The 23,140-nt window shown below is 49.6% G+C and overlaps 1 protein-coding gene across 1 annotated transcript; it reads left to right on the top strand.

The window, feature by feature from the left end:
• Nucleotides 1–2,705: 2,705 nt before the first annotated feature.
• Nucleotides 2,706–21,500, top strand: OAS2 (2'-5'-oligoadenylate synthetase 2). The gene is given in 12 exon segments (XM_028116417.2): nucleotides 2,706–3,000; nucleotides 4,105–4,375; nucleotides 6,926–7,104; nucleotides 8,317–8,552; nucleotides 9,035–9,176; nucleotides 12,677–12,850; nucleotides 14,704–14,986; nucleotides 16,161–16,348; nucleotides 17,405–17,643; nucleotides 19,303–19,456; nucleotides 20,180–20,263; nucleotides 20,265–21,500. Coding segments are annotated over 12 exon segments (2,154 nt in total). The 5' UTR covers nucleotides 2,706–2,823; the 3' UTR covers nucleotides 20,292–21,500.
• The last annotated feature ends 1,640 nt before the right edge of the window (nucleotides 21,501–23,140 follow it).

Here is a 23,140-nt window from a genome sequence, read left to right as displayed (position 1 = left end):
ATAGTGGGGGAGGCTGTGCGTAGGAGGGCAGGGGGTCTCTGGGAAATCTCTAGGCCTTCTGCTTAATTTTACTTTAAAATACAAAGTCTATTTTTTAGAAAAAGAGAGAGAGATGGGGCACCTGGGTAGCTCAGTTGGTTAAGTGTCTGCCTTTGGCTCAGGTTGTGATCCCAGGGTCCTGGGAGACCTCTCTCCCACGTGGAGAGAATGAGGAACCAATGTGGTAAAATATTCTGGGGGAAGGGCATAAGAGACTTCTTTATACTCATCTTGCACATTTTCTCAGGGTTTCAAATTATTTCAAAATAAAATGTTTTTAAAAAAATGATAAAGCTTGGACTTTGGGATCGGGTCATGAGGAGTTAGAACCTAGCCAGACAACCTACAAGCTATGTGACTTCCCACCTCTTTCTGCCTGCGTTCCTGTTCTCCTCCGGAAAAGGAGACTGCTGGCCCCTGACCAGCCTACCTCTAGATGTGGCAGGAACAGGCCTAAGGACAAGGAAAGACCCTTACTGGGTGGATGTGGTAGTTAAGATTCTCCGGAGAAACAGAAACAATGGGATGTATAGATCCAATTCAGGAATTGGCTCGTGCTGTTTTTAAGGCTAGCAGGTCCAAATTCAGTTGGGGGGGGGGTGGCATCTGCTGGTGGATTTCCTTCTTCCTCAGGAGACGACAGTGTTTTTTCTTTTGAGGCCTTCAACTGATTGGACAAGGCCCACCTGTGTTATAAAGAGTATTCTGCTTTATTCAAAGTCTACTGATTGAAATGTTAATCTCACCTGGGGGGGGACGCCTTCACAGAAAGATCTAGAATAATGTTTGACCAAATATCTGGGTACCATGGCTCAGCCAAGTTGACATACAAAATTAATCATCACAGAGAAGGGCAGGCAGAGAAGGGCCCTGTTCTTCCCACATCTCGGGGATTTTTTTTGCCTTCTGTATTATTTTTTATTGCTAGACAGAGGCAGCTGGTGGGAGCCCTCTGGGGGTTTCATTTTCATAGAGCTCTGGATGGACTTGCACATCCCCTCTGGCCTGTGCACTCCTGGGCCAGTGTCCCACCCTTGCTGGGCTGGGTAGGTGCCTGCTGAGGCCTCACAAGTATCGACAAGCATGCTGAGGAACTGGGCACAAAGAAGCTCCCGCCTTCTGACACTCTGGGACTTGTATGTGCCCAGTGCTGTGTTGTGGAATGTTGGTGTGTTTGGTGGGGTCCGGAGCCGACGGCCAAGAAAGAATTCTCGAGAGGTCTTTGGTGCAAAAACGGTGGTTTTATAAAAGCATGGGGACAGAACCCCTGGGCGGAAAGAGCTGCTACCCCAGGATTGTGAAGGGCAACTGATTATATACTTTGGGGTTGGGGAAACTGAAGCCAAGGGACGTTCCAAAAGGATTTTCCAGTGCTGAAGAAGACTCACAGCATCCTGGAGGCCTTGCCATTGTCAAGCTAAGGTAGTTTTTCCCTCTAGCAAAGCGTTAGCGTTAAGACAGGAGTTTCCTGGAGGAATGTTATATTCCACCTGCCTCAAGTATTTGTCAGGCTTCAGGTTAGAAGGAATTTAATTTTATCTACATTTCCTTCTGCCTTTGTGTCCCACATCACGCACCGGCAGAACTAGAACCTGAGTCTGGCTCAGATTTTGCCTTTCTGTGTGTCCCTGAGCAGATCAGTCCCCTCTCTGGGTCCTTTTCTCCTTGCTGCTCTCATCGACTCTGACTTCCCAGGCCCTGGAGACAAGGGTGTTAAAAAGGAAAAACCAAGCCCCAAATGCCCCCCATGACAGCAAACCGAGACTTCATTACAGTTTTGACATATGCCTGGAACGTGACCTTTGAAGAGTCAGCCTGAGATTTCCCCATCAGCACTAGTGATGTCATCTGCTGGATAAACACTCTGCCAGCCCAGTCCCTTGGCTCCAAAAACATGTCCTGGCCTGAAACAGTTCTTTCTTTTCCTGTTAACAGCTTCTTGCTCCGCCTCCTTCCTATAAAAGCCTTCCATTGTGTAACAACTTCTGGAGCTCTTTCTACTTTCTAGGAGGGATGCTGCCCAACTTATGAAGCACTTAATGAAGCCAAAAAGATCTTCAAATTTATGCCATTGAATTTTGTTTTTTGACAAGGGGAAAAGGGAAAGAGCCTCGAAAGATGACCTCAGTCCCCTGTAAAAAGATGATTTGCTTAACAACTTCTTAAATAGCATTTGCTAAGTGTCCCCTCCCTGTTCTAACGTGAACCCTATGAGAAAGGTACCATTGTTATGCCATTTCACAGATGGGGAAGTTGAAGCACAAAGAGAGCAGGCGATGTGTTCAAGGACACACTAGCATGGATCAAGCCGTCCTAAGGGGGCTCCAGAGTCTAAATGCAAGGACACCCGGGGATGGGGCGCCTGGGTGGCTCGGTTGTTAAGCGTCTGCCTTCGACTCAGGTCATGATCCCAGGGTCCTGGGACTGAGTCCCACATCGGGCTCCCTGCTCGGCAGGAAGCCTGCTTCTCCCTCTCCCACTCCCCCTGCTTGTGCTCTCTCTCTCTCAAATAAATAAATAAAATCTTAAAAAAAAAAAAAAAAAAAGGACGCCCAGGGAGGAGCGGACTGGCCAGCTGCCCACCCTGCAGGGGTGGGCAGAATTCTCTACGAGGAAGTCAGCTGGGAGCATTCTGTGAGTTTCGGTTTCTAGGCTCTCGCCTGGTGATTTGCAGTTTCCTGGTTCTTGAATGTGAGTTTTAGTTTCCTGGCTCCAGGCAAGGGAGTGGTTCCTTCTCCTTTCCCTTCCTTGTCCAGTTAGCCGTCACCACGGCCGCCAGGAGCAATGGGGAGCTGGGCATCACATCTGTACTCCGTGCAGCCCGAGAAGCTGGATGAGCTGATCCAGAACTCCCTGAGGCCCTATGGAGAGTGTCAGATGCAGATCGATGACACGGTGAACGCCATCTGTGCCGTGCTGCAGGAGACGGACCAGATCCCCCACACGATGAGTGTGGTGAACGTGAGTGGACGGCTGGGGGTCAGGGCTTCTGGGAGCCTGGAGTTCCATGGCCACTGGAAGGAGGAGTGACGTGGTGCTGAGTGCCTCCCGGGTGACAGGCTTTGGGTGCACAAGACATCCTCTTGCCCTCCCCACCCTCAAGGGAGGTGATGGAGCACGGGTTTAGGAGCAGCTCTGCCTGGACTACTGTGCACCCGGGGGCAGGTTGCTTAACCTCTCTGTGCTTCAGTCTCTGAATCTGTAAAATGAGAGAGGAAGAATAATCCCAGACTGTAATGAGGCTTAAGTATATAATGTTCTTGGTATGGGGCCATAGTCTGCTTGGGAGCACACGCGCCGAACCACGAGGCCATCCCGCCTCTCGATATGGTTCACTTTTTCCTAATTAAAATAAAACATAGGAAAAGGGCACTGATCTAAGTGTACATCCCAATAGATTTTCACAAACAACACACCTGTGTCACCTACACCCAGATGGAGAAAGGAAACCTTCCCGGCCCCAAGAGCCCCGGGACCCACGATCCAGTCCCTACCCCCAACCCTCCCCTAACCACTCTGCAGACTTCTGACAGCGTAGATTCGTTTTGCCGTTTTTTGTTTTTTGTTTGTTTGTTTGTTTGTTTGTTTTTACCTTGGCGTAATTGTAGGGTGACCAACCCCATGCTGGTCTGCCCAGAACCGAGGGGTTTTCTGTGCTAAAACTGGGAATGTCCTGGGAAAACCAGACAGGTTGGCGGCTGGATATAAATGAAATCATGCACAGTGCGGCTTTGTTGTATGGCTTCTTGGACCCCATCCTGTTTATGAAATGGATGTTGTTGTGTGCAGGCATCTCTTTACCCTTTCAACGCTGGATAGTTCTCCAGTGTGCGAAGACACCACATTTGTCCACTCTATTGCTGATGGCCATTGGAGCTGCCTCCAGTCAGAGGCTCGTATGAGAGGGGCTGCTACGACCATCCTGATTCAGGTCTTTGGGTGGACAAATGGACGCCTGGCGCCATTTGAGGCTTTGGCTTGATTTGAGAAATACTATGGCCTGCTGGGGCATCCGGGGACCCCAAAGGGTCCAGAGTCTCACATCTACGTCTCTGTCACTGGCAGGGCGGCTCCTATGGCAGGAAAACCATGTTGAGGGGCAACTCCGATGGGACGATTGTCATCTTTGTCAGTGACCTTGAATGTTTCCAGGATCAGAAAAAAAAACAAGATAAAATCCTCGACAACATCTGGCAGTGTCTGAAAGACTATCAGCTCACAAAGAAGCCGCCGGCCAAAATGGAGACCGAAAGGTTCCACGGTGGGCTCACCCTCCGGCTATCCACAAAATGGCAGAGTATCACTTTTGCAGTGCTGCCTGCCTACAACGCTCTGGGTGAGTTGCTCCTGGGTGTGTGGAGAGCGCTGGTCTGGAGAGGTGTGCTGAGAGAGCAAAGCCGAAGAAAGGGGTAGCAGATAGCCATGGGGGTCCTCGAGGCTGGGGATGGGATACACACCACTGGTATGTTCCAAAGCCAGGGACCACATACCTTCAAGAGAGGAGGTCCCTCCTGCCCTAGGCCTACTCTCTTCTCTAGAACATTTCCCCCACCTCCTAACTGACTTTGGAGAAAATGTCCTAGATTCCAGAATCTAGAGCAGAGTTTCTCAAACTATGACATGCATACAAATCACCAGGGAACCTTGATAAAATGCAGGTTCTGATTCAGGAGATTGGGGCAGGGCCACGGACTCTGCTGCTGCTGGTCCACACACCACCCCCTGGGGACTTAGACTAGAATAACTGTTGGTGAGAAGAGGATGGGGCAAACATCTGCGAAAAGTTCAGCTGGGGCAGGCATTTGGAATCTGCCTTCTGACTAGGTCAACATCAAGGCAACTGGTTGCCCTTCCCATGGGCAACTGGTTGGAGGAATGGATGGTTAGTTGAATGGACAAATGGACAGATGGATGGATGGATGGATGGGTGATAGATTGGATGGGTGAATGGTTGGACAGAAGGAAGGAAGGCAGGAAGGCAGGAAGGAAGAAAGGATGAATGGATATGACAGACTGGTTGGAAGGAAGGATGGATGGATGGATGGATGGTAGATAAGAAGGAAGGATAAAGCTCAGCCTAGTGACAGTGTAGTCTCAAGCACAGGTGCATGTAATCACAAACTTAAATGCCAGAGCTGTTAAACCCCTCATTAAGCAAACAGGAAAACTGAAGGAAAGGAATGTCCCAGAGACACACGGCCAGTTACTGATAGAACTAGAATAAAAAGCCCAGATCTTCTAAACCCGAAGCTGGGATGCCTTTAAGACGAAGACACACAGGACGCCTGGGTGGCTCAATTGGTTAAGCAACTGCCTTCGGCTCAGGTCATGATCCTGAAGTCTCAGGATCGAGTCCCGCATCGGGCTCCCTGCTCAGCAAGGAGTCTGCTTCTCCCTCTGACCCTCTTCCCTCTCGTGCTCTCTATCTCTCATTCTCTCTCTCTCTCTCAAATAAATAAAATCTTTAAAAAGAAAAGATGAAGACACACACACACACACACACACACACACACACACACACACCTCGGTGACTCACATTCACAGGAAGGCAACCAAGATAGAGAAAAGTGCACTGGTTTGGAAGGTAGGCAGCCCTCAGTTCCTATCCTGGTCCCACCACTTACCCACTTTTGCCACCTCTAAGATCAGACTCGAAATGGCTAGTTTACGGGGCCTTTAGGATGATAAGGACTACCTCACACAAGGTCTGGGGTCAAGGTGAAGAGACCCCGTGTGACTCAGAATTCTTAGGAAATCCTATGTTCTCGCTTGTTCGGAGTATGGTGGCTGGAGACTGGGCCAGGGCGCCGTCTGCTGGGTTCACCCTAACATGCAAGGATGGTGTGAAAACGACAAACACGCTCTTCCTCGCATGTGGTATCCAGGCGCTGCCACCAGGTGGCGCTAGAACTACACATTCCCAACCGAAATCCCTCTGGGGAAGGACCCTATAAGGATTGCTTTCTGGGAAAAGTAACCTACTGGGGAATTCTTAAATAATCTGTCGGAGTGAATGAAAGGAACAAGCTGGCTACTGGCTCCTCTTGTTTGTGTGTTTGTAAAGTGTGCTTGTAAACAGTAGAGCTCCGCTAGCAAGAGTGGAAATCCTGAGGAAATTCTGCGACCCTATTGACATCCCTCCCCTCCGTGGCATATGCTTCTTTAGCCCCACACCAGTGGTTCTCAAACTTCCGTGGGGATCAGAATCCCCTGAGAAACTTAGTGAAAAAAGAGAGGCCGAGCTCTCTCCACTTGGGTGTCAGACCTCCTGCAAAGCTAATCTGGACTTGAGAGCCTCCTGGGCCCATGCTCCAGATTAGCTGTGCAGCAGGATTCCGACTGGCACCCAGTTTGAGAACCACTACCTGGCATCATAGGGTCCAGTTCTGAGGGTAGTATGCCTACTCCCTGTCCTCCAAACCCCAGCCTCCAGTACCCTGCCTTCACCTTACCTGCCTCCTCAGAGTCCCTGTACCCTTGACTCTCCAAAACAGAACGCTCACCAGCTGGGCTCCGTAGCAGAATATACCGTATGCAATCTATGGACCCTATTTTCTTCCAGGGATATGCCAGCCGTGCCAACACCATTTGTTCAAGAAGCCACCTTTCCCTCCTAATTCAGAGCTCCCCCTCCTCATTTATAATTGTGTTTTCCATCCTTCCGTTCCTGCTTATCTTGCCTAAGACCAGCACCATGTGGTTTTCGCAGTGGCCATTTTATTATCAAGCGAGGCTCGCCGTCCCTCACCTTTTAGGTGAACACACCGGTCCCCCTACAGGTGAAGCCACTGACGTGCGCTGCTGAACCCCAGCAGAGCTTCACGGCTGGCTCCCCGGGGGCAGGCCGCCTAAACACCACAGGTTCTCCATTTCTCTTTTGCACCAGGCCTAAGCGAGAAGCCCAGCTCCCAGACCTACCGAGAGCTCAAAAGAGCCTTGGACATGACAAAAGCCCGCCCCGGCGAGTTCTCTGTCTGCTTCGCAGAACTCCAGCAGAGGTTTTTTCACAACCGTCCCAGAAAACTGAAGGATTTGATCCTCTTGGTAAAGCACTGGTACCAACAGGTAATTTTCAAACTATGTTTCTAGTGCTGTCGTCCAATTCCTCTTCACCAAGATCATCCACAGCCAGGAAAGTACGACGCTCTTAAGTATAGAGCTCAGTGCAATTTTTTAAGGGTTTCATTTATTTATTGAGACAGAGAGGGAGAGTGTGAGGGGGAAGGAGGCAGAGGGAGAGAGAGACTCTCAAGCAGACGCCTCGCTGAGGACAGAGTTCCATCTCAGGACCCCAAGATCATGACCTGAGCCGAAATCAAGAGTCAAGAGTCAGATGCTTAACCGACTGAGCCACCCAGGTGCCCCCAGCTCAGTGCATTTTTATAACCTTTTTGGCAACATCCAGATCAAAATAGGGTACCTTTCCTGCATCCCAGCAGCTGCCTCAAGCCCCTTCCCGGTTAATACTCCCCCCAAACGACCACCATCCTAATGTCTGTCACCACCAATCAGCTCTCCTCGTTTTTGAGCTTGAAATCAATGGAATGGTACCGGACATACTCTGTCTGCCCTCTTTTCCTCAACATGACGTCTGAGAGATCTGTCTCTGTTGTTGCATGTAGTTGTGGTGTTTCGTCGTTCTGTAGGATTCTCTTGTCTTGGTATGCCACACCTTTATCCATTCTGCTAATGGACATTTGGGTCATGTCCAAATTGGGGCTATTACGAATTAGGGTACTATGGATATTCCCCTACATGTCTTTTTGTGAGTTTAAGCACTCATTTCTCTTGGGTAAATATACAGGAGTGGAAGTGCTGGGTTATAAGGTATCTGAATATGTATGTATACATATTTATACATATATACGTGATATATTTATATATGTATATGTATGCACATAATAAATACATATGCAGACTATATACCATATTATTATATAGTATATAAAATATATATCATTACATAAATATATGTAATATATTAAATATCTGTAATAATATATATTTAACTTTAGGAAGTACTGCCGACAGTAGTTTTCCCAAATGGTTGTACCTAATGACACTCCCATCAGCAACGTACAACGGTTTCAGGTGCTCCCCATCCTTGCCGATGCTTGATACTAAAATCCATCGGATTTTAGGCATGGCATCCTTTTAGTCACTGGTTGGGGGTGGTGACTTCCTATAGACTTCTGATTCCTTGATTTCAGGCCCCTGGCACGGGGGTGGGGGGAACTGGGTCCCCAGATTAGACACTACCCCTTTCTTCTCCCACAGTGCCAGGAAAAGCTGAAAGATTTACCCCCTCAGCCCATGTATGCTCTGGAGCTGCTTACAGTCTATGCCTGGGAACAGGGGTGCAGAGCAGAAAACTTTGACATGGCAGAAGGCATCAGAACTGTCCTGGGGCTAATCAGACAGCAGGAGCAGCTGTGCGTCTATTGGGTAGTCAACTACAACTTTGAGAACGAGACAGTCCGGAACATTCTGCTGAGCCAGCTCCGGTCATCGAGGTACCAAGCTTCCCTCCACCCTCTCTCTTTACCTGTTCGCCTGCAAGCCAGGCTGTGTGCCTTAGCATAAGGGCTCAGCCCCGTCCCTCCCAGCCAAGGATGCACCAAAAGAACACCAGCGGGGGGGGGGGGTGTGTGTGGCGGGAGGCAGAGCGGGGTCTGCCTGAAATAGGGGAACCTGACCAATGCTTTTCACATTTCAGACTGTCGTCATATGTTGTCCCCCAAACACTTGAGAGGTGCTTCCCCTTATAGAAGGAAGGGGCTATTTTATTACGTTATTAATGGAACATCTTTGTGAAACAGAGAGGCCAGGAGCAGAGGGTCTAGCCATCTCAGACAAAGCACCTGAGCAACCGAGAGGAAGCGCGGGTGCTGGAGCCCGGGTTACCAGACGCCCGGTGCAGTCCTCCTTCCCCAACGTGGATTTCTTCTTCCACACGCAGCCCAACTGATTTCTTTTAATCTAATGTAATTCATAGGCCAGTAATCTTGGATCCAGCTGACCCAACCAATAATGTGAGCAAAGATAGGTCGTGTTGGCAACAGCTAAAGCAAGAAGCTGAGAGGTGGTTGTCTTCTCTCAGCCAGAATGAGTCACCTGGACCATCGTGGAACGTTCTGGTGAGAGAGCTTTGCAAATACAGCTCATGTCATGCTGCAGGGAGGGCGTCCTGACACCCAGACCCGGTCTTAGCCAAGAGCACCATGTGTGGATTTTCTAGGGCTGTGGGAGCAAAGTGTCATACACGCTGGTGGCTCACAGCAACAGAAATGTATTCTCTCACAGATCTGGAGGCTAGAAGTCCAAGGTCAAGGTGTGGGCTGGGCTGGGCTCCCTCTGAAGGCTCCAGGGGAGGATACTTCCTTGCTTCTGGGGGTTGCTGGTGTGCTCCTTGGCATGTGGCCACATCCCTTTCACCTCCGCCTCTGTTGTCACATGGCCTTCTGTGGCGTCTCTTCGCAATGTCTCCCCTCCTTGCGTGTCTGTCTCCGTGTCTCCCTCCTCTTCTTATAAGGATGCCAGGCCCGTTGGATTAGCACTTACCCCAATGGTCTCATCTTCACTTGATTACCTCATACAAAGGCCCTATGTCCAAATAAGGTCACATTCACAGGTACTGGAGGATGGGACTTCAACATATCCTTTAGGGGGACACGGTTCAATCCATAACACACCGTTAGGGGCCACCCTTTTCTGTTAAAATGATGGTAAAGAGCAAAACTGAACAAAGAGAGAAGGGCACCCGCAGACTAGAGAATTCAGTTAATTGCTGCAGGAGAGACAGCAGGTGGAGAGGTGGGGACGGACCGCACGGAGCAGAGCCCCAGGCGAGTGCACGGCAGCTGCCCCGTCCCCAAACTGGAGCGCAGATCAAGGGGCCGGCTGTGAGGCAGATAGGCCGGCTTCCCCTCCCAGCCCCCAAAGGAGAAGCCAACCTACCCCCCACAGAATGCCCCTGCGCTCTCGGAGCTTGTTGGAGAAGGACGATTCAACAAGAACATTATCAGTCTAGGCCACTGAATCCTTTCCATTTTCTGGGGGTCATGGGATGGCAGGGGGACAAATGTGTCATTTGAGGACAACCAAATTCCACACTGCACAGACATGGGACTAATTTACATCCGAAGTATGCTAAGGGTGGATCTACGTTCCATTTGGCACAGAAAGTTGAGGGTCACCTGAGCAAAGATGGGTTATAAGTGAGCTTCCCAAATGCCTGGGCCCCTGGACGGGAAGGACCCTGTGGGTGGGGAGCTCCCTGCCTGGATCCAGAAGGAACATGGTATGCCCATTCCTTTTCCTGACTTTCACTGGACTCTGGTCTCTTCTCCCTGACCTCAATTTTCCTGGCTTCCTAAAACAGCCTTTTAAAAGATATCCCCCCCCAACTTTATTCTGAAAATTTTCAAACGTAGAGAAAAGTTGTAAAAATGGTTCAGTGAACCGCTGCATCGACCTAGACACCCAAATGTTTAACCTTTGACCTCTTTAGCTGTGTTCCGGTCTGTGTGTATGCACACATACTCACCATCATCATCGTCATCAGTGTTGTGAGTGCTGTTTATATGGAGCTATTGGAGTTGGCTGCCAGATAAGGACATTCTCTTAGCTAACCACACGCAATGATCGAGTTCCAGAGAGTAAGATGAATACGTTATTACCCTCCAGCTACAGTCCATTTCCAGAGCTTGCCAATTATCCAAAGAATGTTTCTGATAGCCAGCTTTTCCCAGCCCAGTAGCCCCTGCTGCATTTAGTTCTCGTGCTGCCCCTAAGCCATCTTTTGATCCCTGCTTTTGCTCCCTTTTCTACCCAATCAACCTCTGTTTCCAGAACTAGGAGGCCATCCCTCTCATGAGAGCTGTTGGAGGCGACTCAGGCCCATGACCTGCTGCATCAGGGCATCTGGGCACTGGAGGGCACGCGCACACACGCACGCGTGCCCCCCATGATACTCAGCCCTGTGGGAAGGGCAGTACTGGCAATGAATTTGCCTTCAAGCACCCGGTGAGGTCCACTGTGAACATCTGGAGGCAACCTAGGTTGACCTTCAACTTTTAAGCTGACCAGCCCACCCCCGTCCCCAAGGAGAGCTGGCCCGCCTTGTGCGTGCTTGCCAGCAAAGGGGTGGTACCTATACAGAGCAGTGTGTTTGCTTCCTCTTACTGTTGGAAGGAGGGAAGGAAAGAAGGGAGGAAGGAAGGAAGAGAGGAAGGAAGGAGGAGGAAAGAAAAACCACAAATTTCAAAGCTGAAAAAAACACAAATTTAATTTAATTTAATTTAAGGCTTCTAGCCTTCAATCTCTCTATATAACTCTGATGCTCCCTCTTCTAAGGACCCTTGTGATGACATTGGGTACACCTGGATAATCCAGGATAATTCCCCCATCTCAAGATCCTTAGCTTAACCACATCTGGAAAGTTCCACGTTCCATATAAGGAAACATATGCACAGGTTCTGGAGATTAAGACGCGGACATGTGGGGAGATGGGGGCGTCACCTCCCCTCCACCTCCGCGGACTGGGACCTCTAGGGTAGACTGAGTGAGCAGGTGGGGCAGGGAGCGGAGGGGCCTCCCATGGGGCGTCATGACCCATGAGACATGGAGCAGACCCCACAGTCTGAGCTTTTCTACTGAAGAGGAAAGAATTGCACTTCTGTGCAGGCCAGACCCCATTTAGAGATCAGAATATGATTTCTTTCTGGAAGTGACCACAGATGCAAGGAAGTAGCACGTCCCACCCTCCACAACGCCTTTTGGAGCAGAGAAGTGTCCCTTCAGACTGAACCCACAGCCCCTCTGATCCCAGGCTGGCTCTCTCCTCAGCACCCTGAGAACGGTATAGAGGGTTGAATAGTGTCCCCCAAAACTCACGTCCACCTGGATCCTCAGAATGGGACCTTCTTTAGAAGTAGGGTCTTTGCAGGCGTCATAAGTGAGATGAGGTCATTCAGGATTAGCATGGCCTCTGACTCCAGTGGCTGGTGTCCTTATAAGAAGGCACACGGAGACCCAGACACATCAGTGGCCAGAGTGCTATGTCCCGAAGCCAGTGAAGGCTAGGAGTTGCTCGAGCCTCCAGAGGCTGGAAGGGGCAAGAAAGTCTCCTGCCCTAGAGCCTTCAGAGGGCACCCAGCTCTGCTGACACATTGAGCACAGACTTTAGTCTCTGGAACAATGAGAGAATACATTTCTGTCGCTGGAAGCCCCCCAGGGGTACGTTGCTAGGGCAGCCCTGGGAAGCCAATCCCCATGGGCACGTGTGTGCAACAGAAGCTGATAAAGCCTGAAAAGGCTCGCGTGTGATCATTTCTCCAGAAATCCGCAGTCCCTGCGGGTAATGGGAGACTGGTGGCGGTGCGGGGCGGGGGGTGGGGGGGGCACAAATGTTATAGGGTTCCCAGCCACAGAAGGCAACACCCAGAACAGCTTCGAGTCCCAGGAAGGGTCAGACCTCTCCTGGGGGTAGGAAGTAACAACTCACATTTTTTGTTTCTGGGGCAGGGGACCGGTGGGGGGGGTTGGGGGGGCGAGGGTCTTGGGCACCACCTTGAACTCTCCCGAATGTTCTCGTGGCGTGTCAAGGCAAGCGCTGAGTGCTCGTCTACCTTCCCAGCCAGCACCACTGTTTGCCACCCCGGGCCATCTTCTAGACAAGTTTATCAAGGACTTTCTCCAGCCCGACAAAAAATTCCTAGACCAGATCGCGGTAGCTGTTGACTTCATCTGTAAATTCCTTCAAAAAAATTGCTTTCGCCCTTCAGCGAGAAAGGTTCAGAAGACTGTGAAGGTGAGCGCTGGCCTTTCTCCTCCGTGGTTCCCGGAGCCCTGCAGTGCCTGCCAGTGGACGGAGGGCAAGGGGGGCGGGAGGGAAGCGGGGGGAGATGGGCACCCAGGACCCCGGCTCTCATCGGGGTTGCCCGCACACTGCTTCCATCCTTAACAGCATTGCTTTGGCTCTGTATGAGCTTCTGGGGGCTGCCGTGGCCCTTAGCGGCCTTGACCTGGGACCTACACCCCCCCCAATCTCTGCCTGTGTCTCCCCCTCACCTCTCCTCTGCGGGTCTCTTCTTTCTCTTGTCTCCTAAGGACAACTGCCATTGGATTTAGGGTCCACAGACCCCTCACTCAATGACATCTACACAAAGACCCTTTTTCCAAGTCAGGTCACGTTCTCACGTTCCCAGCAGACATATCCACTGGGGGCGGGGGGGGCTACCATTCAAACCACCGCAGCTTCCAAGCTCGGTGTGAACTGAACCAAAAAGTGACCTCTTTCTTGTTTTAATGACCACAGCCCAATAAGTCCCACCAACTAAGCTAAAGATTCGGCAGATTGGGTCATTCTTGTCCATGGCTCAAGGCCATGGGCTAACCCGCTTCCCTCCATCTGTTGGTCAGCGACCAGATAACCAGGTGCCCGTGGTCCGGAGGAGGGAGCAGGGAAGGGCCCATACGGCGCCAGCAGACCTGGGGGCCTGCTGCCCTGTCACAGACCCGGGGACCGGTACCAGTAGAGTAAAATGTCTCACTGAGGGTCATTGGAGTGAGTTCATGGTCACAGGCTAAGTTCATGGTCAGTGTTAGAATTGTCAAAGCTTGTTTTCTCCCTTCCCTCCTGAGACCCCCCCCCCCATTAACCTGACAGTAAAAAAATAAGAAAAGGTATGGTGGCATATCACAGAAGAAAATAGGAAGAGAACCACCAGCGCATAGGACGTTGCTTTCTGTCTTCCTGAAGTTATAAAGGGTTGTCTGCTGGGTGACAGGGGAGGTGTCCCCTGAATGTGAGGAGGGGGCATGGAGCGGCCGGTGAAAGCCGACACTCACAGACCAGCCGCATGAATGAAGCAGGTTTGAGCACCTGTTTACAGGGGACAGAACACCCTCCCCTTGCCCCTAACCCGCTGCCAGGCATTGACTACCCACGGGTAAAACAAACGTGTTCTCTATAAAAATCGAGTGAGCTTTTTGGGGGCACCCGGGGCAGCAAGTATGAGGGTTGGTGCCCAGAGCAAAGCCCCCAGCACGGTGCCCTGGGACCGTTTTCTCCCCCACCTGCCCTCGAAGCAGCCCGTCAGCTAAGGAGCTGCGCCTAACAGAGTTGGTAGAGCAGAAAGGGAAGGAGCAAATGGAGAAGCCTGTGTGGCAGGGACATACATGGCCCACACTTACTACCCGGCCCCCTGCGGAAAGTTTGCAGAGCCCTGTACCTAAATCATGAATATTCGTCCCACGATCCCCAGCTTGTTAGAGGAAACAGATGACTCAGGGGACAGATGAGGACCTTTCAACACAATGATTCCATCCAGTTTGATTTCTCTCAGGTCACAGGAATTCACACAAAGCTAAATCCTCTTTGGGAGAAATCTTGAGGAAGTTGACATGAGAAGTGGGTAATTGGAAACGAGCCATCAGTTGCTTGTGTGTTAATAAGCACATCAAAGGGCATGAGAAAACCTTTCGAACCAAACTGTTCGTTTGAAAAATTGAATGCTCTGCTTTGGACTCAGCCCTAACTGGACCCTAACCTGGAACCCTAACCTTGGCAACCTCATTAATGAGCCCACTGGCGCCAGCCCGTGGGGGCTCGGGGCTTGGGACCTAGAAAATGCTGTATCTCCGCTTGCCTTTCTTCACCAGGGAGGGTCAATGGGCAAAGGCACGGCTCTGAAGATTGGGTCCGATGCTGACCTCATCGTGTTCCCAGACTCGCTTAAAAACTACACCTCCCAAAAAGCCGAGAGATGCTGTATCATCAAGGAAATCCATAAACAGCTAGTAGCCTGTCAGCAGGAGAAAGAGTTTGCAGTGAAGTTTGAGATTTCAAAATGGAAGGCTCCCAGGGTGCTGAGCTTCTCTCTGAAATCCAAAGTGCTCAACGAAAGTGTGAACTTTGATGTGCTGCCTGCATTTAACGCGCTAGGTGAGACCCCCCCCCGCCCCCAGACCTTCACTTCTAGAGGAGGAAGCCGGGTTCTGGGGCGATGGGGCAAGGCGGGTGGAAGGAAAGCCATGTGACCTAGTAATGGCTCATGGGTCTAGTGACTCCAGCAGGTGGCACGAGTAATGGCAGCAATCCCTTACACCTGTGGACATGTTCATTCTCCTTTCTCACTTAAGGATCCCGAGGATGGCCAGGACTATATTCCTTATCTTCTTATATTCCTGTGGTATCACTCACAATACCTGTCAAAGAATGGGGTCCACAGGAGTTCTGTACACATTTATAGATAAAATGCCACAAGTGTTAGTGAAGGAAATGAAAGAACAGACTGGGAAGAATTCTGAGGCAAAGACAGGAAATCTGGGTGCCTTCAATCTGCTTTGGAAATTCGGTTCATGAATGACAGATACATAATGTTATATTAAAAGAAACCAAGACTGTTTCAGGCATTTTTCAAATCAGAATCAAGAAGACTCTGATACCTTCCCTCTAAATGGTTCTTAGTGTCTCTAGAGAGGAAATAACAGTATAAATTGGAGGTCAGCTAATTTTTGTTGTTGTTGTTAAGGCAAGGTAGCAAGTATTTTCAGCTTTGAGGACCATACAGTTTCTGTCACAACTACTCGATTCTGCCATTGTAACCTGAAAGCAGCCATAGACAATACATTAACGAAGGAGCATGGCAGTGTTCCAATAAAACTTTATTTACAAAAACAAGAAGTGGGCCAGATTTGGCCTACCGTCCATAGTTAGCAAACTCCCAATCAGTGCTATCTAAAAGGTCTTTCTGTGATAATAGGAATGTTCTATATCTAATAAGAGCTTGAAATGTGGCTAGTGGGACTGAGGAACTGAATTTTTTATTTTATTTCCCTTTAGTTAATTTGAATGCAAATAACCACATTGTTTGGTGGCTACCGTATCAGACAGTGCAAATCTAGATAATACTTTAAAAATAGCACCCTTACTCATATAGACCATATAGTTTTTCAAATATCTCATTACTCCCAGTATCTTAGACATCAATCATTCAAATATACTATTAGAATTCCAAATCATTTCCCAGAATTAAATTATATTGGTCAAAAATATTTGAAAACGGTTACTTTTATGCATAGTAAAGCATAAAAACTAAATATCTCCCCCATGCTAGGTCAGCTGAATTCTGGCTCCCCACCCAGCCCCAAGGTCTACGCTGAGCTCATCGATCTGTACAAATCCTCAGACGCCGAGGGGGGAGAATTTTCCACCTGTTTCACAGAACTGCAGTGTAACTTCGTTGTCTCCCGGCCCACCAAACTGAAGGATTTAATTCGTCTGGTGAAACACTGGTACAAACAGGTATGACAGTGCTCATTCCAGCTGTCTGGAATTGTTTTTATCGTGCTCTGTGCCCATGGAACCGGTTCCCATCAAGTGTTCCGTGTGCCCACACTCTGCCGTGCTGGGGCCTGAGCCACTTTCGGGACTCTGTCCACTAATCCGGCATATCTCTGTGGAGTCCCCGTCACCAAACCTGTGAAGTTGGGTGAGCTATAGAGCACCCCCTCCCATCAAAGCTGCTTATTTTGCCTTTGCTCTGACCCCCCGAGAAGTCAGCAGGAATCCAAGTTATTCTGCCTACCAAGGACAGGTGAAATTGGGAATGTACATGCCTACAGGTCACCAGCACGGCTCACTGCCCACCCCACCCCCCCGCCCCGCTCAGTGCCCATGCTTAGCACACACAGACGCCATCCTTGGAAGACAGGTTGCAGCTACAGGCAGGACCAGGGGCTGCATTTTCTGCAACCGGTAGCCTCCCTTTGCTTCCGTCACTGTCTCGCACACAGGGGACCTTCTGAGTATCTCTATGCAGCAGACATCCAGCACAGCATCAGCTCTTTCCTGAGATGTCTCCTTCCCGTTTACAGTTCCCTGGGCTCTGTGGTTTCCAACCCAGAAACTCAGAGAAACGGCCGTACCCGCAGCCCCAGGGTGCTCAGAGAGCTCAGGGCTACCGTGTGACCTTGAGCGAGTCAGTTCCCCTCCTCAAGCCTCATGTCTTCATCAGAAACGTCGATCTATGCCTGCTTGGTGGCGTTGTCAGAGGATTAAGAATGACACGTAAAATGCCTGGCCCCACAGTCAGCACACAGTGGGTGTTTTGTAAGTGGTTGCTGTAGTATAACTCTAGGGAGTCCTATATGGCCGTAGCCCAACCCGGAAATCTGCATGCTGCCAAGGGAGCACCTGCTCAGACCTCCAGCAGCCCAGTCCCATCAGCACTGTGTCTCGTGCCTCAGTTACCCGCTGGGGCCCCAGCGTCCGTTAATGTGTGGTCTCTGCTGTACTCTTTGAGCTCACTGCACCTCCCTGCCTTCACTGGTACTGTCTGACGTTCCCCTCTTCCCTCAGTGTGAAAGGAAACTGAAGCAAAAGGGGTCTCTGCCCCCAAAGTACGCCTTGGAGCTGCTCACCATCTATTCCTGGGAGCAGGGGAGTGGAGCAGAGAATTTCGACACCGCGGAAGGTTTCCGGACAGTCCTGGAGTTGATCACAAAATATCAGCAGCTCTGTGTCTTCTGGACGGTCAATTACAACTTTGAGGATGAGACTGTGAGGAACTTCCTACTGACCCAGATCCAGAGAACCAGGTGCCCCAAATCCTGCCACCCCCTTTTCTTAACCTGATTCCCTCCAATGCTATTCCAGCGACCTGGATTCTCCTCCCTGGGGTCGCGATTCATTATTCCCCACGAGAAACTGAGGATGGCGGTGGGTGGGGGTGGAAAGGTGCCAACCAGCAGAACCTCCCATAGTCTCCAGGGAGGAAATCCGGGGGGTAGGGGGCAGGAAAGAATGTCATCCAGGAGGAATAGAGAAGGAAGGACCAAGATACAGGTCCCTGGGTTGCTTCCATCTTTGTAGGTTGGAAGGAAAAGCGTGAATTCGTTATCAGGTCTTAGGGGTGTGGAAGTCGGAAGTGTGTCCCTGAGAAATAACAACATCATTCCTTCATGGCCGATTCGTCCTACAGGAGAATTAGATTTATTAGATCAGATTTTATCCACCCTTTCAGACCGCATCCCACAAAACCGCTATCCTTCAAGAATAGCGGGGAATCTTAGCGTGTCCATTCAGTGCTCCCGGCGGAACAGAAGAACAAGGGAAACAAAAGAAAAGGAAAGAGAGGAAAGAAAAAAGCTTTGAGAAAGAATAGAGGAGAAGAAAGAGAGAACAAAATACCACAGGTTGGCTGGCTACCATGGGCGTGGCCGACGTGACATCACAGTTGATTAAATTATGCAGCATATTTCAGTCGACCTAACAGGAGGGAGATGTTTGTCTTATGCTGTCCCGTGTATGATAATGAGCAGCTTTCAAAATACTATTGGCAAATATAATTGAATTCTAGGAAATCACTTTGTATTCTATCAGTACGTTTGAATTACTGGCATCTATTTTTTAAAAATTTTTTATTGTTATGTTAATCACCACACATTACATCATTACTTCTTGATGTAGTGTTCCATGATTCATTGTTTGTGCATAACACCCAGTGCTCCACGCAGAATGTGCCCTCTTTAATACCCATCACCAGGCTAACCCACCCCCCCACCCTCCTCCCCTCTAGAACCCTCAGTTTGTTTTTCAGAGTCCATCGTCTCTCATGGTTCGTCTCCCCCTCCAACTTACTCCCCTTCATTCTTCCCCTCCTGCTATCTTCTTTTTTTTTTTTCTTAACATATGTTGCATTATTTGTTGCAGAGGTACAGATCTGTGATTCAACAGTCTTGCACAATTCACAGCGCTCACCATAGCACATACCCCCCCAATGTCTATCACCCAGCCACCCCATCCCTCCCACCCCCCACCACTCAGCAACACTCAGTTTGTTTCCTGAGATTAAGAATTCCTCATATCAGTGAGGTCATATGATACATGTCTTTCTCTGATTGACTTATTTCACTCAGCATAACACCCTCCAGTTCCATCCACGTCGTTGCAAATGGCAAGATCTCATTCCTTTTGATGGCTGCATAATATTCCATTGTGTATATATACCACATCTTCTTTATCCATTCATCTGTCGATGGACATCTTGGCTCTTTCCACGGTTTGGCTATTGTGGACATTGCTGCTATAAACATTGGGGTGCACGTACCCCTTCGGATCCCTACATTTGTATCTTTGTGTGAATTACTGGCATCTAAAACACAGGACGTGTTGTTTTGGTGCTAAGAGTGGAATGGGCCCCTGATTCTGAGGCCACTGGTTTTAAAAAGCATGTAATGCTTCTGACTCTCCTTTAGGCCTGTGATCTTGGACCCAGCTGACCCCACCGGTGATGTGGGTGGAGGAGACCGATGGTGTTGGCATCTCCTAGCAAAAGAAGCTACTGAATGGTTGTCCTCTTTCTGCTTCAAAGATGGGACTGGATATCCTGTACGATCGTGGAAAGTGCCAGTAAGAATAATCTAAAGGAAGTGTCCTCTGGAGATGCCCCCGTGACATGCTTACATCAAAGAGCTTCTCCTGTTGTAGCAACTTGGAATTCATTCCACCACAAATAACAGATAGCCCAACTCAGGAGCTGAGAACAAAACAAAACAGGCGTGGGTTTTTTTGTTTTGTTTTGTTTTTTTGTTTTTTCCTTCCCATTACAAGCAATCCTAAGGCAGGTGACCCAGGACTTACACAACAGCTCTATGAGCAGGTTTTTTCCACTGGGGGAACTGTTGGCATATAGGTTGTCTAGTTCTTTGGGCCGGGGGTTGTCCTGGGCAGCATCGGGTGCTGAGCGGCATGCCTAGTCCCACCACTGTGGCCACCAGAAATGTCTGCAGACATTGCCAAATGTCCCCTGGGGCATTACCGGCCCTTTCTGGCTGCACCTTCTTTAGTTGTCCCAGTTGGGACCATTAAAAAAGTCTTGAGACATGGCCTCATGTCCTGTCAGGAGCAAAATCGCCCCAGGTGAGAACCCAGCTTCAGAAGAACCGCCCAACCCTAGAGTTTGCTTTAGTTCTCCAGATCTGCACTATAACCAGTACCCAAAAGTTGTCCCTGGTAATACAAACCCTCTCAGATACCCTTCCTTCTTCTTTTTCTCTGACTCTTTTAACCAACCAGTGGTTTTAACTGCTTAGGATACGTCTTATTCTGGCACATCTATTTCTTTCTCTCCAGACAGTGCAGACACCGGGCAGTTGTGGTATGGGGATGCATCCTATTGTCAATGAGATGTTCTCATTCAGAAGTCGTAGGACCCTGGAACGGTAACGCTAGAAGAGACTTCTAGAAGTCATCTGGCAGCTGTTTTTAAAGATTCCGTTTGCTGTCACCACCAGATCCACTCTCCTCCACTCCTCCTCTCACTACTTTGACTCCCCTCAAAATCAAGAACACCAAGTCCTTCATAGCATCAGCCTGCTGAACTCTCGCTCGGCAAGTGACCCGCCTTACCAGACTCATCCGCTCTCATCCAGCTTCACGGATGCCATCGTTCTGTCAACCATCGTGTGTCTTCCCATTAGCTCCTTCCTTTTCCTTCAAGCCTTAGCAGAGGGATCTCTCCGTAGTCCCAGCGGGAAGCCCTCTCCCTGCCCCTGGGTTCCCATAATTCCATGACCTGGCTCTCACACTCCTCCGCCTGGCCACCTCCTGTCTCTTTCCCTCCGCACGCAAAACCCAGTCTGCACCTGCTGAGTTGAAGGTCTCCCCTGCATCTTCTTAGCCCCTGAAACTCTCCAAAGGTTTGCATTATAATTGTTGCCTCACATACATAATAGCCTACGGTCTTTTGCTCCTGAGCCTCCCTCCCCGCCCCCTGCCCCCCACCACCACCATGATGAGTGTCTTCTTGCCAAATCTTAAGGCTTTATGCTGTGGCTTAAACTTCAGAGATACTTGAAAGTCTTAAGTATTTTAACCTCAAATATCCACTTAAAGTTTTATTACCACCGCATACACCACTACACCAACTGTTATAGAATAAAGAGTATATCTAGTCTTTGCCCCCAGCTCCTGGCACAGAGCTTCAGAACCCCTTGGAATTTCCCTGATAGGGGAGTCTTTTGCATTCCCCAGGAGCCTCTTCCAACCACCCCTGAGTTTATGCTGACGAGGTTTGGGCCCTTTGGTAAGAGTTTAAAGGAGGGATTGGCCATGCCGTCGATGCCAGGCATGTGATGAGAGGGTTGAAATTTTCAGCCCCATCCCCCCAACCGCCCAAGAGCAGAGGAGGCCGCAGATTGAGTTCAAGCCCATGGCCAGTGATTTAATTAATGGTGCCTTTGTAATGAAACACCAATAAAGACTCTGGACAGCAAGGCTTGGAAAGTTTCCTGGTTGGTGAACAGAGCAATGTGTTGTGAAGATGGCGCATCCGAACTCCATGGGGAAGGGGCTTCTGCACTCCAGACTCTTCCAGCCCACGCCTCCTGTGTATCTCTTCATCTGCCTGTTCATTTACATCCTTTATAATAAGATGGTGATTGTAAGAATGGCATTTTTCTGAGTTCTGTGAGTCATTCCAGCAGGTTATTGAAACTAAAGTGGGGCCATGGAAACCCCTGAATTTGTAGCCAAGTTGGGGCGGGGGTCCAGGTAGTCTGAGGACCCCACTCGCAGCTAGCTAGCATCTGAGGAGGAGGCAGCCTTGCTGGGACCTTGCCATTTAACTGTGAGGCCTGCACGGGCTCCATGTAACGTCAGAGCAGGATTGACAAGTAGGACTCCCAGCTGGTGCCGTGCCAGCGAGCTGGTGTTGGAACGCCCCACCGCTCTTGTCCAGAACAAGGGCAAAAGAAAGAGCCCTTGAAGAAAGAATGACCACTCTGCATTCACATCGACTCAGTCTATCACTGGATACCAGACCCTTCTAGGTGCCCCAACTTGCACTAGAGACAAGGACAGGAGACCGTAAGACCATAAGACACTGCTCCATCCTCACAGGGTTAATGACATACCTAGAGGTACGTCACCTGAACCCCTTAAATAAAAATGAACAACCGTGTACAGCCACATGGGGGTACGGATGTAGTGGATTAAGACCTGCAACAATAAATACAGTCAGCGACTCAGATTATCCCAAAGGAAGGAAGGAACCACTCTGGTCCTTTCCTGCCAATGTCTTCTCAGCATTCGGCAGACATTTAAGTTCATTAAGAGCAAAGATAAGAGCATCCGCAGTGATCAAGGAACATGCCACTCACCGGTCATCATTGGAAGCAACGAGAACACCGATGCTTTTTTCAGAAAAGCGGCAAGTCCCAGCAATGAATAAGATATAACTAAGCCCAGCCTTTCTTGTACAAACTATTTCAGGATAAACATACAGCTATAACTAATAAGAAAAAACATCTTTTTTACAAAAGAATTCTACTTAATATTTGTTGAAAGGGTGAAAATTAGAAATGTCGCCATTTTGCAACCTTTGCTGAAATGAATGAGGCAGAGACTACAGCTGGATGGGACCAGTACGAGAGGTGACAGAAGGGGGCAGAAGGGGGCAGACCATCACCTCCCAAACCCGCGGTCTGATCAGAGCATCAGCAGGAGGACATGGTGTGCCTGCTGGTGGGAAGCAGTATGGAGCACCATCCCTTAGGTGTTTTTGCCAAGTCAAAAAAAAAAAAAAAATGACCATATGAACAAAAGGAATTGAGTTAGCAAATCCCAGAGAAAATGTGGAAGCCAGACACATTTCACAGGGGAGAACATCAGAGTGAAAAGCAAGGAGAGGAAATGCGTGTGAAAGGGAAATGAGCCAAGAATGTAGCAAGAGTCCGGTTAGGCAGAGCGAAAGATCAAGATCCCAGGCCCATCGTCCACTCTCAGTTACCCTGGCAACAAGGCCCCCACTTACCCCAAAGGAAGTAAGCAATGATTAGAAGCAGGGCTACACATGGCAAGTGGCCAGTGGCCCCGGAAGAGTTTGGGAAGAGTTTGAGGGGCAGACCATAAGTGAGGCCACCAATGGGGAGAATTCTCAGATAAAAGGATTATCTGGAGCCTGTCTGCTGGAGGGGTTCAGCTGCTCTGAACTGAGGCTTCTCCAGCTAAGTTTGGTTAAGTCAGAGCAGGTAAAAATGGTACCACTCTGGTTCTGTTTCTTGACATCAGTGCCTGGGACGAATCTCACACAAG

Source organism: Eumetopias jubatus, unplaced genomic scaffold, assembly GCF_037043125.1.
Source record: "Eumetopias jubatus isolate StellerSeaLion01/CBP00866 unplaced genomic scaffold, mEumJub1_p1.0 scaffold_16, whole genome shotgun sequence".
NCBI lineage: Eukaryota > Metazoa > Chordata > Mammalia > Carnivora > Otariidae > Eumetopias > Eumetopias jubatus.
The sequence above is the reverse complement of the archived record's forward strand: the minus strand, read 5'-3'. Positions and strand labels throughout refer to the sequence as shown.